This window comes from Catharus ustulatus, chromosome 8 (assembly GCF_009819885.2).
Source record: "Catharus ustulatus isolate bCatUst1 chromosome 8, bCatUst1.pri.v2, whole genome shotgun sequence".
NCBI lineage: Eukaryota > Metazoa > Chordata > Aves > Passeriformes > Turdidae > Catharus > Catharus ustulatus.
This window is the reverse complement of record NC_046228.1, coordinates 15,473,075-15,491,626: the sequence shown is the minus strand read 5'-3', so window position 1 is coordinate 15,491,626 and position 18,552 is coordinate 15,473,075. Positions and strand designations below refer to the sequence as shown.

Sequence of the window (18,552 nt, the reverse complement as noted above, 5' to 3'; positions counted from 1 at the left end):
TTTTGGTGGTTTTACTAAACTTGGTCAGATTGAAGTCTCAGAGTAGTGGAATACTCTTCCCAATTTCCAGCCCTTCTAAAGACATGCAGCCTCCCACATTTTTAATGTTTTATAACACAAGTAATAATCTTTAAAGGCATGAGCAGAAATCTTTTAAGGAAGTAGAGTTTCTCTTTATAGAAGAAGGTCTGAACTTACAGCAAATGCTGAATATCAATATAGAATGCTAAGTGAAACCTTACTTATGTAATCATTTCAGAAGCTGACAGAACAGCACCTTTAACAGAAGCAGCCCTTCATTTTCTTCATTCTCTTACTTTTGAAAAACACAAGACCACAATGCATTTTCTCCTTCCCACAGAACCACACCCCTTTAAACTACAGTAATTTCATGAATACAAGCCGCAGCAATTTGACAAAAATTTTGGTGGAAACCCGGAAGTGCGGCTAATAGTCGGGTGCGGCTAATATATTAATAATTTTCTGACATTTACAACCCCAGACGTGCCAGCCAGGGCGCCGAGCCAAGCACCTGCCAGTAAAAGCCGGCACTCCGCAATTGTTACAGTGTTACCGTGTTGCCCTGGCTCCCTGCAGGCAGCACGGGGGGTGGGGAGAGAGGCGGGAGAGCTCTCTTCCCTCCTCTGCCGCAGCCCAGGGGAGGAGGGGGGGGGGCGCCGCCATTGCCGTGGCCTGGGGAGCCGACGGGGGGGGGGGGGGCGCCGCCATTGCCGCGTCTCGGGGAGCCGACGGGAGCCCTGCGCAGCCATTGCCGCGGCCCGGGGAGGGGGGGGGAAGTGCGCGCCGCCATTGCCACGGCTCGGGGAGGAGGCAGGGTGCTTTGTCCGCGCCCGCCGCCGGCGCCACGGGCGCGGGAAAGCTCCGTCCCCGCCCGCCGCCGCTGCCGTAGGAGCGGGGGAAGCTCCGTCCCTGCCTGCCACCGCGGGGCAGCGCCGACCCGGGGTGACCGAGCCCAGGGGCAGCGGCGGCCGGCCCCGAGCGGCAGCACCGGGCTGGGCCACCTGGCCCCGTCAGCGGCCCCTAGCGGGCCAAGCCTGCACAGCCTTAGCTCAGCCAGTAAACCCCGCCCTCCCGCGGTTCTGTTACTAATTGCACGCCGGTCCTCGCTGCGAACGACAGAGCGGCTTATATTCGTGTGCGGCTTATCTATGGACAAAAACCGAAATATTTGCCAACACCCAGAGATGCGGCTTATACTCAGTGCGGTTTGTATTCGTGAATTTACTGTAGTTTTATTCTCACCATTGAAGTACTAGGGAAAAAATATGCTTACTTTAGATAAGAGATTATTCAGTTCATGAGGATGCAGTTTCACTACTTCCCCAAGTTGCTGTGCAGCTGCTTTTCTTGTTACTGGTGTTGTACCGGTGTCCAGTAAAATAAAGAGACGATCAAGCCTAAATGGGATTGACAAAAACCAAGAAGTTATGCTATTCATAGTTCACGAGCCCATTTCTATTAATATTCCTCCACATTTTTCAGTTTATATAACTCAAAGAGAAAAGATGTTTGCCTGAAGACTTTCAGTTGGCAGGGTGAATAATGTACTTATTTTCTAATAGTAAGCTTAGCTGTTCTAAGAGCACATTTAATTTAGTAACAAAAAAAGAGAGTAATTGTAAGAAATGCTAGTTTAAAAAATCTACAGTTACAAGAAAAAAATTAATCATTCCTGTCTTTGTTCTGTGATAGAACACTTTTATTCTTGTAACAAGTATGTTCTAAATGATCATCAAATTCTATTTGATAGAAAAAGCAGAGGGCTCAACTGCTCCTATTGTGCATTATGACTTCTATTGACAAAGCAGCCTGTTATCTATAACACCAAACTCTGCTTCCCCAGGATGACAGATTTTTACTTATCATATCTTTTTCCCCCTAACTACCTAGAATATATAAAAATCAAACCTCTTGATGTATTTACAGCTTGGAAATCATCTGATGCTTTTGCTCTTCTTACAAAATACAGGGATTTAACCAGCAGATCTGTTTCCACAGTAACTGTATTTAGTGAGAGACTCCAATCATCTATATGTAGAACAATTCATTTTTTTCTTGTTTAGTTACTGAATGAGAAATAAAGTCTGTCTTTACATATATATAGTCACATAACTATCTAGATACTGAAACGTATGACTGAAGTTACAGTTCATTATTCCCTCCACTATCAGTGGGTTCATCAGACCTGTCTAATGAGTGCCAAGTTTATGCATTAGTTATTGGGCAGTGTGAGGTTATTACTGATTATGAATCTAGAACCTGTTCACACAGTGCAATCAAAATTGTTCCTTCCAGCCTCATCATAAAAATACTCCTCCAAAAACTGCAACAATACAAAACCAGACTTTACACAGCAGTGATGCTCACCTTGATGAGCCTGGCAGAACAAAGATACCAGTATCCTGAACAGCCTATCTTCATAAACACGCATCCTTGGTTTGAGCACACACAGGAAAGGCCAAATGCCTTGTCTCTGTGAGTCTGTTGCTACTAATTACATTTTACGTAAATTGCCTTTGACATTAGTTCCAATAATTTAAAAATAAAAGGGAAAAAACCCACCAAAACCTCTTTGCAATATCACTGGATTTTGTATTTTTCTTTGGCATGCTTAAACTACACTTAATCCTGAATATACCTTAAGTTGTCACAGTACCATAGGAATTGCAGTGCAGGGTGTGATTCAACAGACAAGGAGATAAAAAGCTTTACAGATCCAATACTTCTGAATCCCTGGTAGTGGAGTAGTCAGGAGAAGCATACTGGGTACCTCATTAGCTGTCAGTATTTTTTCTTCAGCACTTTTGACAGTAACAACCCAACCCAATTTGCAGTCATCATTATTATTCCATATAAAATGCAGTGGCTCTCAGAAGAACCACTGTTTGTTCCAATTTGCTTGTTCTTACCCCTTTTATTCTTCAGCTCTCTGTGAAACTTCAGTGTTCCATACTCAAGTTTGCCATCTAGTACCACATGCTCCTTTAACTATGAAATTATCTTTTTTCATCTCAAAGTCAAGCACAATGTGTAACTTTGACCACTTCCTCAGTTAGAACTCTTCATGAGTCAAAACAGGAGGAAACCACTAAGTCAGCTTACCCTCAAAAGATCAACTTGAATTCCAACCTTAATTACAACACTACATCTTCACTCCTAAAACCCACAACTTTCTGAAGCTGCCTTATCTTCAAAATACTGTTTGTTTGGTGGTTTTTTTAACCTACAGAGTGCTTGGTATGGAATTTGTTATTTTAAATTGTAATCTGCTTAACTTACACACAACTGAAAACCAAACAAAAAAAAAATCTTTCACTTGTCTGACACTACAGAAGGTTTCAGCTTTCAACTCCAGCAAAATACATGGAAACAGGATTAGTAAATACAGCCAACAACATCTGACTAACAGTAGTCCTGGTCACACTAACCATTCTCTTTTCCTCCCGCAGGAGGATGCAAAATTCCCAAACTGGTAATATTCTGGAGCTATTAAGATATTCAAATTAAGTGTTGGTGTTCCTGCAGCAGAGTAAGGCAGAGCCCGAATTCCGCATAGTTTTGAATACCTGCAGTTTAAAAAAAGTGTCCTAAGTTCTGACAAGGTTTTCATTTCCAGAACAAACTAGCAGCCTCTAAACAAGTTAATAAAGCCAAAGAGAATTAAGCTTTCTAGTGGGATGTGGCTCTCTGCTTCTCATGCTAGACAGTGCTGTAAGGCAGAGCACCACAAGGCTCTCATCATTCCCAGAAGTGTGAAGCACTGTGGTAGAGTGAGATTCTCTACAATGCCGATAAAATGTTTAATTATTTTATTAAATACTTCAACTCTGTCAAAAAAATTGTTCTAAGCCTAAGACACAAGCAAATAACAGAAACACAAGGAATACTTCAGGAAAGAAAAATATTAAAACATTTATAAATTATTATGAAAAATAATTGTAAATTACTATGAAAATTTAAATACCAATGCATGCTAAAAATTAAATACATCTCTAAAACTACTTCTCCTGCACTTAACTGCTGCAATCAGAACATAAAAATACAAAGTTCTTCACTTTTAACTCAAACAATGGTTTAGAGCCCTCCATCATCTTCCAATCCTGTGTCAACTACATCTCATCAACAGGCCAGAAACTATATATGACTTTGATATGAACTCATGTTGCATGAGCTCAGCACAAAGCACTACCTTGCTCAAAGAGATAATTTCTTCCTCTCACATTAGAAATACGAAATGTTTCTAGTCCCTGTTGAAGTATATCGGAAAGACACCAATGAGAGCAACAATTCAAAGTTCTTATGATCAGCACTCAATTTTTTCTTCTAAAAAACACCTTTTACACTGACACAACGTCCATTAGAAACGTTTGACACATACATCAGTGCAGGTACTTAAGAACAGGTATCCAGTACCATTTGAGATGCTTCACCTACAGAAGAGCCACCACAACTAAGTGGCGGCACTCTCCAGGTACCAGTGATCCCATCTTCTGTATCACCACTTGTGCACATTCAGCATTAAACCAAGTTAGACATGATCCTCACTCAGGCACAAAAAGCAAATGCTGCAACAAATGACCTGTTCTGTTCTTCATGCTAACCTGCAGTTCTTTGCTGCTGCCCCCAAGCAGAGGGCTGATCTCCATTTGAAGGGACAACTGTCATACTATTTAAAGTGAGCTTTATGGCACTCCTGTGGGAACAGGATGATGAAAACCTTCGGTTCCAAAGGCATTACAAAGCTAGTAGGTGGATAATAATGTCGAGATACAGATGTAATCAGTAACAGTCTCTTCAAAATGTTTGCAAAAGAGCAGATGTGCAGCTGTACTGTATAAAGATCCCAACAGTCCCAGTGTAAGTGTTCCAACTGGACTAGGTCCCCAGAGGACCTGAGATGATGAAACTTCCAATTTGTTGCTTTCAATGAGTGGAGGCTTAAAAGGGACAGTGAAGACAGCAAACTGACCACGGCTCCCATAAAACAACCTGATTGGACTTTACATCCCTGTGCCCCAGCATGTTAAACTGTCCTGAGAGCAATCTCTAATGGTAAAGGCCATCTGGTGTGAACACCTTGTAACTACCTTAGCATATCCTCCAACCCATTAGAATTGTGTGACTGTACAAAAAAAATCCTCAGTGGCACAGTCCTTGGAATAGTAATGTCAAGCTCTGCCTAGAGCTCTTTGACAAGCTGCTAGCTAGCACCCATCAGAAGGCAAGGGAATCCTCTTAGGAGTTGGTATTTTCAACATCCAGATGACTTTCTCCCAGGCACTGTTTCTAAACACAGAAATAGCCCAGACACCTTGAAAACATACCTAAAGACTTGACAATGGTTAAATTCGACCTAAGTTCTAATGGAGTCTGAGCTTTTCTTGTTGACCTGACAATCCTCTGCTGTCACTTCATCGTTTGGTCAAATCCCAGCTTGGTCAGCTCTAAATACTCACTCACATGAACGATTAAGCAATCAAATAAGCAACTTTCAAATATACAATCAGCCAGTAAGATAATAAAAAAAACCACTCAACAGAATTCAGAACAAAACCCAGATACACAAAGAATGGATTGTAATTTTACTTCTTCTAAGTGTGTAAACAGTTATGAAGGTGGGACTGTGGACAAGGAAGTAATTCCTACACAGCAGCTGAAGGAACATCTGGAATGAAACAACAGCTCTGTAACCACACCAGGTCACACTATTATACACTGCATATGGAAGCCAACCAAATGCTAAAATTAGTATAATTAATTCCATATGGATTGTACATTTCATGTATGATCTACAACTTAATGCTGTACAAGTTTTACTTGTCAACTATTACATATGTATCTGCAACTGACAGTGCACTCCAAAATGTGACCAATTACATTATAAAACCTGTGACACAGAACTGCAAGTTGAAGCAGCTGTCAGGACAGACTAATACAAGATGTGTATCAGTAACTTACAAAGTGAGTACCTCAGTGACTATTCAAATTCCATCTGCTGGGGCAGGCTGGCATTCGTATCAGCATGCAATCCTAACTTTCAATTTCCATTTCAGTCCATTAGAAAAGTGTGTCTGAGAGCTCTATCTCTTTTGGGCAGCAGTGCACACACTAGCTCTGCTTCGCCCTTCCCATGACCATATCAGCCCTGCCACTAAGAGCAGCACAGAAGGCACTCCACTGTTCTGGTCTGCAAGTTCATCTCCACCAACAAGGGAAGAGTTACATTATTCTTCCCCCACTTTTGAGTCTGAACTCCCATAAGCACATTGGTTATACAACATCTATTCTAATGCTTTGGGCATAGGCCTCTAAGCAGTAGTGAACATACACTTGCTCAGGTTAACTCCTGCTTTTTATGCAAGAGCAGCCATGAAATAATAGCTTCCACAGAAGCTAAAAGCTGAACTCCTTATAGAGAAAGTTATAATCTCAAAAAAGTATACAGTGCACCTAAGAAATTTTTGATGCAGTATTCAATTTCAAATGTCACACAAGTAGTGATGCCAGCCAGTGCAGTCACTTGTTCTTGGGAAGTCACAGCCCTATACTTCAAAAGCTGACAGTAATACATGAGGCCTGCTTAGTTCACAGGAGCTTTAGTCTCACAGCCTTTTGATATTATTTATTTTAAAATAAAAACTACGTACCTAATATGCATATTACCAGTCATACACAAATTCAATAAACAAAACCACTGAAAACCAGAATATCTTAAACAAATCAAATTAAGAATGTATTGGAAGACCTGCAAATTATGCTCTCTATATTTCTGAAAGGAACTGTTTTGAACCGACCCCAAAGAGGCTCTTTAAGGTACTTCAGGGAGAACTTAAAGGATATACCAAATAAAATGAAATTGTTTACTCTTATTGCACCTTACCAGCTTCCTAATTTTGTCGCATTTTAGAAGTTCATTGGTTCTCCTTCATACTGCAAAGGCATTCAAAAACAGGAGAAGGGCTTAACACCTTGGTGTTAGAGTAACACATGAGGTGCCCCTTTGAACACATTAAAGAAACTGGAAAAAAATTTTCACTAGATCCTGAAGGACTATCATCATTTCATTACCTACTAAAACTCTACCATCCTGAGTAATCTATGAGTTGTCACCCTCTTGGAAGTATAACTTTTCCTTCTGAAGTTATCTCAAAAGATCACTAGCCAGCCACTGCAATTGTGTACTCAGATCATACACTTTGTAGGAATGAAGTTGAACCAAAACTTTTCACTTCCTTTTTTCCTTCTCAGTTCCACTATCAAAAACATCAGGATTTTAAAATTAGCTACGCAAACATTATACTACTTCATTTATACTTCTAAGATTGGTGACAGAAGCTAAGGCCTACCAAATCACAGAAAGAACATCAACCTTCCCACACACCTACCCCTACTTCTGGAGGATGCCATTCATTAGTCTCTTCTGCATAAAACTACCAAAGACATGAACATATACAGTATGCACAAAAGTGCAAATATCTTTTGGTATGAGGTATCTACTGTTTTGCTTTACGTCTCTTTTTTCTAGAGCATCAACACAGAAATGTTTTATAGAAGGTGGTCTTCAATCCATGTAACATAAAATGCATAAAATGCAGAATTAAATATCAGACTTTTTTGTTAATATGTTACAACTACTTGCAATTACTTTTAAGATGACCTTACAGATAGCAAAGCTGCAAATTCTCAATCTAATTTTGAGGTATTTCAAAGCATTCCCTGTGTTTGTTTGGATCTCCCTGAACAGACCAGGGTTTTGAGAAAGGTTTTCAATTGATCAAAGAGCAGAAATTAAACTTTCCTGGGAAAACAACCACCCAATAATTTATTGTTTTGAAAATGTAAAACTACTCCAGCCCTCACTTCCAAAAGAAGTTAGCTCACCCTCAAAAATTCTTTTAAAAGAACTGTTCCAATATAGAACTATCCCTAATGAAATTGTTAATATTAATGCTTGGTATGCGTTCCACAAGGACTGCGGGCTTTGGAGAAAGATTAACTTGACTCAGCTCTTCCTCACTCTCCAAACTTTTATAGGTAAGAGGCATTCAACAAAGAAATACTATGGTAGGCCATAAAAATGTAACTATCTAGAAGAAAAGTGGAATTGGAACTTTACAAAAAATAGTTGTGTGGCTATATATACAAATGCACACACAATTTTTTGTATTATGTCTGAAAGGACCTTTGAAGTTCGATGTAGTGAAGTAAAACGTGAAGAAAGGTATCTTTATTTACAACAGCAGCACTGACACTGTATCACTGCTCTTATGGTCCAGCAGCAGAAAGCAAACTCCATTTATCAGGCATTGTTGTCTAACTTCAAAGGGACACAGACAGGCTTTGCTTTATTAAAACCAAGCACAAAGCCAAATTTACACATTATCACTTCTTACAATTATAGAAACATTGGAACAGTCAAGATGTTACAGTACTCCAAAATGTGTATTCTTTTACCTAAGTTACATGTGAAGCTGAAACAACTCTGTACTAACTCACCAGTATTACAGCACCTTTACTGAAGTTAACATACCAACGTTTAATGCTTCACACTGAATCTTAGAATGAGCCATAGTATCTAGCCTTCCTCTCAGTTCCCAAAAGGCGTTAACTAAATCTCTGTACTCCTGCTTTCCACTAAAGCAACCTTAGTAACTGAAATGGAAACCAGCCTTTGGAGCAGACACAGCCCCAGCATACAGCTGAAAAGCTCTATCTTGACATTCCAGTTAGCCCCCATATCACATGTACATTAGCAAAGTTGGTTGAGCAGACTGACCAGACCTAGTGTAATCAGACAACTCTCATACTCTACATGAGGACTTATTTTTATGTACACAGTAATCTTGTTACAGCAGTCCTTACAACTTCCATGTTCTTCTGGGCAGATTTGGGGGATGAGAAAAAGCCACAACAAACATATAACACACAACAAGTTGATTAAAAAAAACAGAATAAAACAAAGGGATGCTTTGTAGAAACTACAAAATAAAACACCTGCTACTATAAGTCTTAAAAGGCACATTGCTGCCACTAATTTTGATGAAGAATGGATTTCCATTACAAATGTGCACACCTTTATTTTGCTACATAAAGGTGTAAACTTATTCACACACAGCTACTGAAAGAGAATTTACTTTTGAGATAGTACTTTGAAAGTAGAGATACTACCAACACGTGACGTGGAGCTAATCTAGCACAAGCTTAATTTGGATTTATGGTTTCCTTTCAATTATCCTGTTAGGAAGCTTAACCCGCCCATTTCACACACACACAAAAAAAAAAAAAAAGGCAAAAAAAGCAGCAGGAATTTGTGCTCAGCATTTTTTATAAAACAGCTCTGTTAAGACACACCTCTGTATCTGTGAATGCTTTAAACGCTGGCACACCCCAGAGCACATGTGTGCAAGCAGATACTGCCCAACATTTTGAGGCAGAGCCAGAATACACTGATCACTTTTCTCCATGAAAGCCTGTTTTATTTTGGTTACTTTACAACTACGGGCTCTGAAATGCAAAAATGGTTTCTCGACAGTTTTTGGGACTCAGTAACAAGATTTCCTAGTCCCTAGCAGTTTAACCACCCTAGGAAAGCCTAGCCAACAAAACGAAGGTGACGAATTCAGGAGAAAGCCCGAGACGCCCCAGGCAGAGCCCCTGCGGCCCGGGGAAGGGAGGGGGCACGGCAGTCACCCCAGGCCAGGGAGCAAACCCGGGCGCCAATGCATGCAGCGACCCCCGGACCCAGCGGGGCAGCAGCGGCGAGGTCTCCGCAAGCTCCTGAAGCAAAAGGAGCTGGAAAGCGGGCACCCCTCCTCCCCCCCCGCACCCAGGCCACACCGAGAGTCGGGAGCGCTGAGTCGCCGCTGTCGGCCCTACTTTTCCCATTCTTCCCAGCTCCCACCGACCTGGAGACGGCCATGGCCGCCCGGAGCCGGGCCTGGCTGACGGCGGGCGGCGGGACGGGGGGGCCGGGGCGCTGCCCGGGCGGAGGGCGCTGGGCCTCGCTCGGGCCTGGGGCGCCGCACCCGGCCTCGGCCCCGCCGGCGATCCGCGGGCAGCGGCTGAGCGCGGCAGAGGCCGGCGGCGGTCGGAGTGTCGCTCCTCCAGGCGGGGCGGCGGCGGCGTGGGCGGGAGCGGCGAAGGACCCTCGGAGCGCGGGTTAAAGCCTCGATTCCCCCATCACCGGGGCGAAGCCCAATGCCTGGTTTTATATGAGCAGCCATCTTGTATTTATTCCCTTCCTCCATGAGAGCCGCTTCCTGATTGGCAAGAGCGCCCAGCCGCAGCCAATGGCGGGAGCGCTTCTAAGAGCAAGGAGGGCGGGAGCGCGCAGCGCCCGCACTGAGCAGGATCGGCCATGGAGCCCGCCGGGCCGGCTGGGGGGGCGCCGGCCTCTGCCGGGCCGTTCCATCTGCAGGGCGAGGAGGGGGGAGAACTCAAAGGAGAGCACCCCAACCCCACATCCCGAGGGGAGAAGAGGGACACGAGAAAGCGGAGTAAACGCTTTTCCTTCCATGTCCACTGGGTGGTGGCCCTTCTGCCCCGCCAGCACGGCGGGAGAGGGCGGTCGGTATTTGCCGAACCAATGCCGCATCCCCCTCTTGCCGAGGTCCGCCGCCCATCGGCCGTGCCCGGTGCTGCGGCGCGAAGCCTCTGCCTGTGGGACTACAACTCCCGGCATGCTCCGCACTGTCGCCGGGCCCAGTCGGGCCGCTCCGCCGTCCTTGCGGGCGAGCGCAGCAGTGAAGCGCCCGCAGTGAGAGGTGGTTGTAACACTCGGGGTAGTACCGCAAGGGGTCATGGCACACGAGGGTGACAATACGCAAGGGTTTATAATCGCCACCCATGTCAGGCAGGGACGGGGCGGCTGGTCTGGCCCGGTCACGGCGCCTCCGTGAGGGGCCACGTTCTTCCCGCTCTCTGCCGTCGCCCCGGCTGGAACAGCGGCCCGTCCTCACAGCGCGGCGGGCCCCGGGCGATGGTGACAGGTCCCTGGACTCCAGCCCAGCAGTGCCCCTTGTTCCGGGCAGGCACACCAGGCTCCCAAGCGTTCGCTATCAGCTTCCATCAGATCCAGATTAAGATCCAGATGAATCATTTAAATTAATGGTCCCAGACTGGTACACAAAGTTAGCTGACGTACGTAACCTTTCATGTGATAAGTTGGAAACAATATAATAGATTTTTCTTTCCTGTGATGACATAACTTGGCTAAACGCATGAATTTGCATAACACTGTATGATAAAGTTTTCCTCTGAAGCCCATTGTGGTGTGTTTCAATCCCTTCTAGAGAGATTTCTGCTCGCCCCAGTCTTTCTGGTTGGTCTCCCTTTCCCCAGAGAGTTAACTCTTGGTATATAGGCTCACTCATTTCATCCCCATGAACACAAATTCCATACAAACATTCTAATGCTGTCTGCATTATCACGCTCTTTTGACAGTTCTATAAAGACACATAGTGCTTTAATCTATCTATCCATTAAGATCCAGCCTATACTTCAGCATTTCATGAAGTGTGCCTGGGATACCGCTTTCCTGCCTGTCTCTTCTCCTGTCCTTTTGTGGGAGCACTGTGGCAACTGGAAACTGGCATTAGAGTGGCCCCAAACACTGGCAGTGTGAGTCAGCCTGAGGCCTCTGAGCACAGAGTGTGGCCAGAGCCAAATACAGACCTGTTTTTCAGTGGTAGACATGGATTTTTTCACAGTGCTGCACTCAACGACCCAGGTAATGCCTTTTGCCTGTTATGGCTGTGATGCAGTAACTACCCTTAAATACCTCAATATACCTTCTGTAGCTGAATACACACAAAAACTACAGTGGGTTTTGCTGGAAATCAAGAGCTTCTTACCAGAGTACTCCAAAAACTCCCCACGCTTTCCTTTCTGCCATCCCATGCCCTCGTGTTGCCGGTGCACCTGCCTGGGACCCTGGCCATGACCCCAGGCACATGCCCACCCCTGTCCTGTGTGTGCTTGACTTAGCTGTGTATGGGGAGGGTAGGAGCAGCTTGAGGGTGGAGGTATTTTTCTTGTATGTTTGATGTTGTTGACATGGATGTATAGCAAACATCCCTGATGGTATTTCCGTGTTTGTTTAGCCAGGAATCAGCAGCCATCCTGTCCTGCTGTGGGCATTATTGAAATGATCCTCAGGTGATATTTCCAATTCTAACATCCTATTTCCTCTTAGGTTCCTTAAAAACAGTTTTAATAGCAGTCAAGGCAGAGGGTACATTAAATGTGCAATAAAATTTGTTTTGAACAGCTCCTACCTGATAAAAATAAGTGCAGAGAAAATATTGGTGGTGGGTCACATGCAGAGTACTTGCTGAAATTATGATAAACTGCACTTCAAGCAAAACAATCTGCAAAAGACAGAAAGAATGATCTGTTAAGCAGGCATTCTGGACTCAAACACGATTCATTCAAGTATCACACCATATATATTTGTATTTTGATGTGACATTTATGTAAAGCACGTCATTACTTAACTTTTCACTTGTATCTTTTGCTCAATCCTTTCCCTACAGCCTATGAAAACTAATTCTTCTTTGTCCATGCATCTGTTCAACAGCTCTGTAAGTCACACAATTTTGTTTGCATATTTATTTTTGACCTTTGTTTCAAGGAGTACCTATATATTTTCTTGCTCCTTCTTCTTCTGTTAAAAGAATCCCCCTGAAAATCTGTTGTCTGCCAGTATTCTCTCTCCAAAATTAAATAAAACTCAATAATTTCACTTCTTTGTTATGTTTAAATCAGTACTTCCTGCATTCATCTCAACTGTTTTTTATTTTGCTTTCTTCCTCCTGCCAACTGTGTTCACCTGCGAACTCCTATTGCTTGGGCTGCAGATTCACAGCAACAGCTGTGCCCTGTCGGGTAGTGCCCTGTCGGCTGCCAGAGCCCAGGCAAAAAGTGGTGCAGCCTCCAAGTGCTCCAGCTGTGCAAATAGCAGATGACAGAGGCACTGTATTTCAGGTGGAATCCTTCCTGATTAGGTCTGGCATAACATATTCTTTTACATTTTCTGGACTTTTAGAAGACTAACTTCCAGTTAGTTTTTTGTGTCCTGAAGGTTTGTAGATTTGTATTGCTCAGGATCTCACCAGCCTCTCTCTAGTGGTAGGTATAATATTTGCTGCCTTCTAGTCTGATAAAAAAAGATTTTTTTCGTGATAGCTTGCATGTATTTATTTTAGTGCCTATGTTATTTGATTTCCAAATTCTCTTGGAAATCTTGTCTGAAGACAAGCTAATCTTAGAAGCTTGCCCCTGCTTAGCAGTTTGCTTAGACAGCTTCTCTGCTGGTGTCTTAATCACTACCATTATTTTCATACTCTGGGGGAAAATTTCTCTGAGACACATTTATGGAGTATGAACTTATGCAGGTAAACCATGCAGGTTCTTTGCAACATGTATTTCTTAAAAATGCTTTCTGTTCTGAGGTCTGCAAACTAACTAGATATCTTGTAGGCTATTTCTAGCATTTAAACTTTAAATTATTTGTTTTAATATATTTAACTGTTTATTTTTCAAGAATTATTTAATATTCCTTGTTTCTCTGTAGGTTAGGCCCCTCTTTACTAGTGTTGTTAACATCAGAGTTTTGATTGCTGAAGGGTTTTTTTTCCTTGAGTAATTTCTTATTTCTTGTTAATGAATACTGTCTCTTGCTATTCTGCTTGATTTAAAGGTGTATTTATTTTTTCACTAGTTTCCATGCCAACTCTCATGGCTTTTAATTGTCTTATTTTTACTCCATGGAGGTTTTTCAGCAGCTGCACAACCTTCTTGAAAGCCTCTTAATAAAAGTCAACTTGTTCATGGCCTTCCTTTTAAGTTCTTCACAGTAAGTGCTGGTGACTGGAGGCTGGATGCTGACTGACAGCTCTCGTAGTTTAAAACACCTCAGAGATACCAATGAAGTGCTGGATTGTTAGAGATAAATCAGGGCAAAGCATTACCACCCATAACATTCAGCAGCAACATTTCTGAAGAAATGAGCTTCAATTTCTCAACATCAAGCAGGATTGCAATAACCACTAGGTAGTGAAAATCATGAACATCTAAAAGATTCCCAATGTCACCAGAGTTGTGTAATGATCTCATTAGATTTCATTACCTCTGATCATATTTAACGTTGTCAATTTGAGACAATCTTCCTGAATGAGAGGCTCGTGATATGACAAATAGAGAGGGAAAACTTGTGATTTTCTTCTTGTGATTTTTCAGCTCTCAGGGATTTTATCTCATGAGATGGCACAGACTTGTTCAGAAATGTTGCTTCTTGCCCATCTCCATTTTAAACAGATACTCTGTACAACTGATCAGCCTTGTTTTACAAGCTTTTACAACCACCTTGGTTTTGTTAGCCATGGACTCTGATTTCTTCAGCATTTAGTTCCATGATCCCAAACTTCCCATTTTCTAACTCAGCTCTACTTTCCACCCTATCTTATAACACATAAAACATAAATTGCTGATATCCTTCGGAAGCCTTTTATGTACAAAACCTGCAAGTTTCTTAGTTTTGTCTAGCAGTTATCCATGGTATCTTAAGTTAAATAAATATTTTTATAATTTGGGTAGTTTATTGTTCCTGTGGCATGTTCTTTAGGAAACAGTATTATCTATCCATTTCATACAGTTTGTCTTTTTTTCAAACAAACTGTTATATTTACATTTAAAGCCTCCCTCTTTTGACTTCTCTGTACATGGAACTACACCACTTTCTATGTCAAGAAAGTAACTAAAGTAAATTTGCATTCAGTAAATAAAGTTAATACTGAAGTATTAAGTACTAAGGGATTAACAGCAATAACTTCCATGAAGAATTGCATCTTTATACCTGCTTTCTCACTGACATTTAGGATAGCAGAGATCTCAATTTATACACAGAAAAAAAAATATATATGTTTATAATGCACATATACCTACATTTATACAGATATATAAATACATATATAAAAATGAATTTAATATTTCATATCCAGAAAGAAAACTGAAGGGGAGAAAAGCTCATGTCAAGTATGTAATTGGGCTTGTTTGGGTCAAGGTAACAGACACAAAGGAGCCAGTCAGAGACAAAGAGAAAGGGAAATGATGAGGTGCAGGTCTTTCTCCTGTGGAAAAGTAGCCTGTGGAAAAATGCAACATTAAAATAACATGAGAGAAACAACTAGAGACCTTTTATAAGTTTTTCTATAATCTAAAGTTGTGTGGTTTTAAGGGCTTTTTTAAAAATTTAATTTCAGTAGTCTGATTGTTCTTTATTTTTTCATGACCTAATGCAAGAGGGACATTAGTCTGTGCAGTTAAAAAAAAAAGTGCATATAATTCCAGTGTGCACAAACTGAATACAAAGAGCATAAATAGAAAAGCACCTCTGTCATCAGGGACATAAGGATTCAGAAGCACACTATAATGCTGAATAAACAAGGCCAGAGGTTTCACATCTAGTCCAGCTCTTTCCAAAAGCTGTTGCTTTTCAAAGATAAAAAAAGAAAGCTAATCTGTGGCCATCATCACAAGTTCTACAGCAGTTAATGAGTTTAAATTAGATTTAAAAACAAGTCTGGTGCACGTACCTTTGCTCTCTATATATTTTAACTCCTATATTTATGTGATAGAAAACAATAACTGTTTTACTTTAATGTGCAAATATTGTTTCTCAGAATATATTTTAGGCCTATGAAAGATTTCCAGCATTCCAGTAGTGTGAATATCAGAATTTACCATTTACTGTATGCCAGAATTGCTATTGAACATCTACAACATTATGTTGATAGCAGGATGTGGTGGTCCTATTTTTCATCTGAAGTGAACAGACAAGGATCAATCAGCTCTAGCATTTAGATGTACCAGTTTATACTTTTTAAAAAATTTACTTTGTGGATCTCAAAGATGGACTGAGATTAACAGATAGTGCGGGGTTAACGATAGTTTGGGGTTAACGATAGTTTGAATTCTGTTTTCTTCTCCTAAAAGAGTTAATTTTGTTTTTCTTTGGTAGTATAACTCTGAAAGTAGAAACTTCTTTCTGTTTATGTTAGAAGAGGCCCTTTGAAGAATTACATGGGGAACATCCTCATCTGTAACAACTTTATCAGGTTTATCTATGTTGAGAGTTCTTTCATCTTCCTTTGTGGAACATTCAGTCCTGAATGTTCCTTATAAAGAAATAAATGTCTCCTGCTTTGAGTATGCATTGTGTTGACTTGCTTGTTGTACTTCTTAGAGAGTTACTTCAGATTTGTTTGTTACACTTTAACTAATTTATAACTGTAAGTTTTGTGTGATGGGTACAGTAATAGCAAGATTATAGTGTGTTTTCATGCTGTCCTGAAAGTGTCAGATAAGACAGGTATGTACCTGTAATAGACATATTAAATTTTATTCTTGGATTCCTCAAATGATGGGATTCCTAATACCAGTAAAAACTGAGCTTGTTTTCAATGTGGAATAGGTTTGTGGAGTAGTTTTTTACTTGACTGTCTGAAATTCTCATTGGATTCTACAGGGAATACACTCAGGATATTATACTACACATAGACTAGATTTAAAGCTTAGAGAGAAGCCTTAATTAGTTTTAAGATCCCACATGACTTTACTGTAGGATTAGAGGTCTGAGTGCTCCTGTATTTTTTTGATAAGTGTTATTTACATCAGCTCACACAGAGCCACAGGCACAGTTTAAAAGACCCAGATAAGAAGTTGCCAGGAACTCCTCCTCCAGCATGTGCCCTGTTTTTATACCCAGTGATCTTTCACCAGCTTTTTACACATGCACCTTTTGCACATTTCTTCCCTCACACTGGTGACTCTGTCCCCCTAGCCCTTCAATTTTCATTTTCCCTCCCCCTTCATTTTTCTTTTTAAAAATATTTCTTTTCCTGTCCTTCCCCTGCAACCCCTGCATTGTTTTCTCATCTCAGGAGGACAGAATCAAGTTGCTTCCTCACCTGGGTCCTTTTGTCAACTGTTTTTTGGGCTCCGCATGAAAGGAAGAAAGAGAGCTGCTGCTTAGGTAATTGCTATCTACTGGAACCAGTAAGGCACAGTCTGCTGACAACTGGAGCAAGTAAGAGTCAGCCTGGAGAGGAAACAAGCTCCAGTGGTTGATGACAGCATGGAAGCTATTACTTTTTACTTGTATTTTAAATAAGCTGCTCTTCACAGCAGCCAAGGATTCATATCTCCTTGCTAAACCCCAGATGGGGAATACCTTTCTTCTTTTCTCAGCACTGAGCAGGTTCTTAGGCCACAAATGACCTTTGGGTGCCTGCATTTCTGGATGCTTCACATAAGACATTTTAAGAGAGAATAGGTCTTCTTCAAGAAGATGCTGCTCAGGTCATTGAACTGCTGGTCCTGGCACACTGGTTGTAGTAGTGCACCCCAAATTTAAAGGGTAACACATTGCTGATCATTTTTGCACATGCAGAGAAAACCTGCGGCTTACTAGCAGAGGCAAATAAACAGGAAGGATCCAAATTACACTTGTGGCTCCTTGTAGGTCATTTACCTTTCGCCGCAGCTGAGAGAAAAACAGTCACATGCAAATCTTTCTTGCTCTTTTATAGGTAATTTTGTTCTTCACACAGGAAACTAAACACTGTACATTGCAGATTTCTACATATAAATTTAGTTGTGTCCTTGTGTTCTGGTTTTCTATTGGAGCTGACCTCTCCTTTTCCCAAGCTATTCTTGGGGATCAGCCTTCTGCACAGAGCTCACCTGAACACTTCCTAACTGAAGATGATCACACCTCAGGGCAAGCTGGCACAAAGGCTTCTGATAAAAATCCAATGAAAACATGACTTCAGGACAGCAACAAAGATGAGCTCTGAGAGTTGAGTTCAACACATATATATATATTAGATCTGTTATAACTTCATTAAATAATTTTTTGCTCAATCTGGATTTTCTGTATTCTTGTTATTTTCTTCAAAATTTCAGCTCAAGGCAGTGGGAAACTAACACTATCTGGCTTTTTATGCTCTGATACAACAACATTTAGTTCTAGGTTTGCTGAGAACATACACAAAAGAGACCAGCAAAATTTTATGACCTTTTTGTACAGCTGTGAAATAAATAAACGTATTATTTATGAGTGCTGGCTGTAATACAGTATTCCCTTAAAAAACAAGAAACATTTAATTTCATTCTTCACCCTGTGAATTTAATTAGCAATTAAATAGTACAGATGAGACTATAGAGTGATGAATCAACTGTGGAATTTGAAGTAAATGTCAGCTGGAGTTTGTAATGTATTATGTGGGCTCAGTTCTGCCTAATTCCATTAGGAATAATAGGGTGAAAAGCCTTATCCTAAATTATAAACAAACAAACAAAACTATGCCTATTTCCATGTAGTCCTCTCAAAACCACTTGTGGAAACATCATGTCTAACAATATTCCCTGAAGAGAGACATTCAACAAAGGTGAATGACAAATATTTTGTCAGGTAACAGGAACTGCACCACCTGGTTGTTTGCATCTGAACCCTCAAAGGGTCCTGCAGAA

General features: G+C 41.4%; 1 protein-coding gene across 1 annotated transcript in view; it reads right to left on the bottom strand.

The window, feature by feature from the left end:
* Window positions 1–10,245, bottom strand: part of BTAF1 (B-TFIID TATA-box binding protein associated factor 1) — a 43,249-nt gene extending 33,004 nt beyond the window's left edge. Inside the window, exons 1-2 of the mRNA XM_033066159.2 lie at window positions 9,927–10,245; window positions 1,295–1,418 (exon numbers count right to left, since the gene is read on the bottom strand). Coding sequence (XP_032922050.1) covers window positions 1,295–1,418; window positions 9,927–9,940 — 138 coding nt within the window. The 5' untranslated portion in view covers window positions 9,941–10,245. The remainder of the gene's footprint in view (window positions 1–1,294; window positions 1,419–9,926) is intronic.
* Between the last annotated feature and the right edge of the window lie 8,307 nt (window positions 10,246–18,552).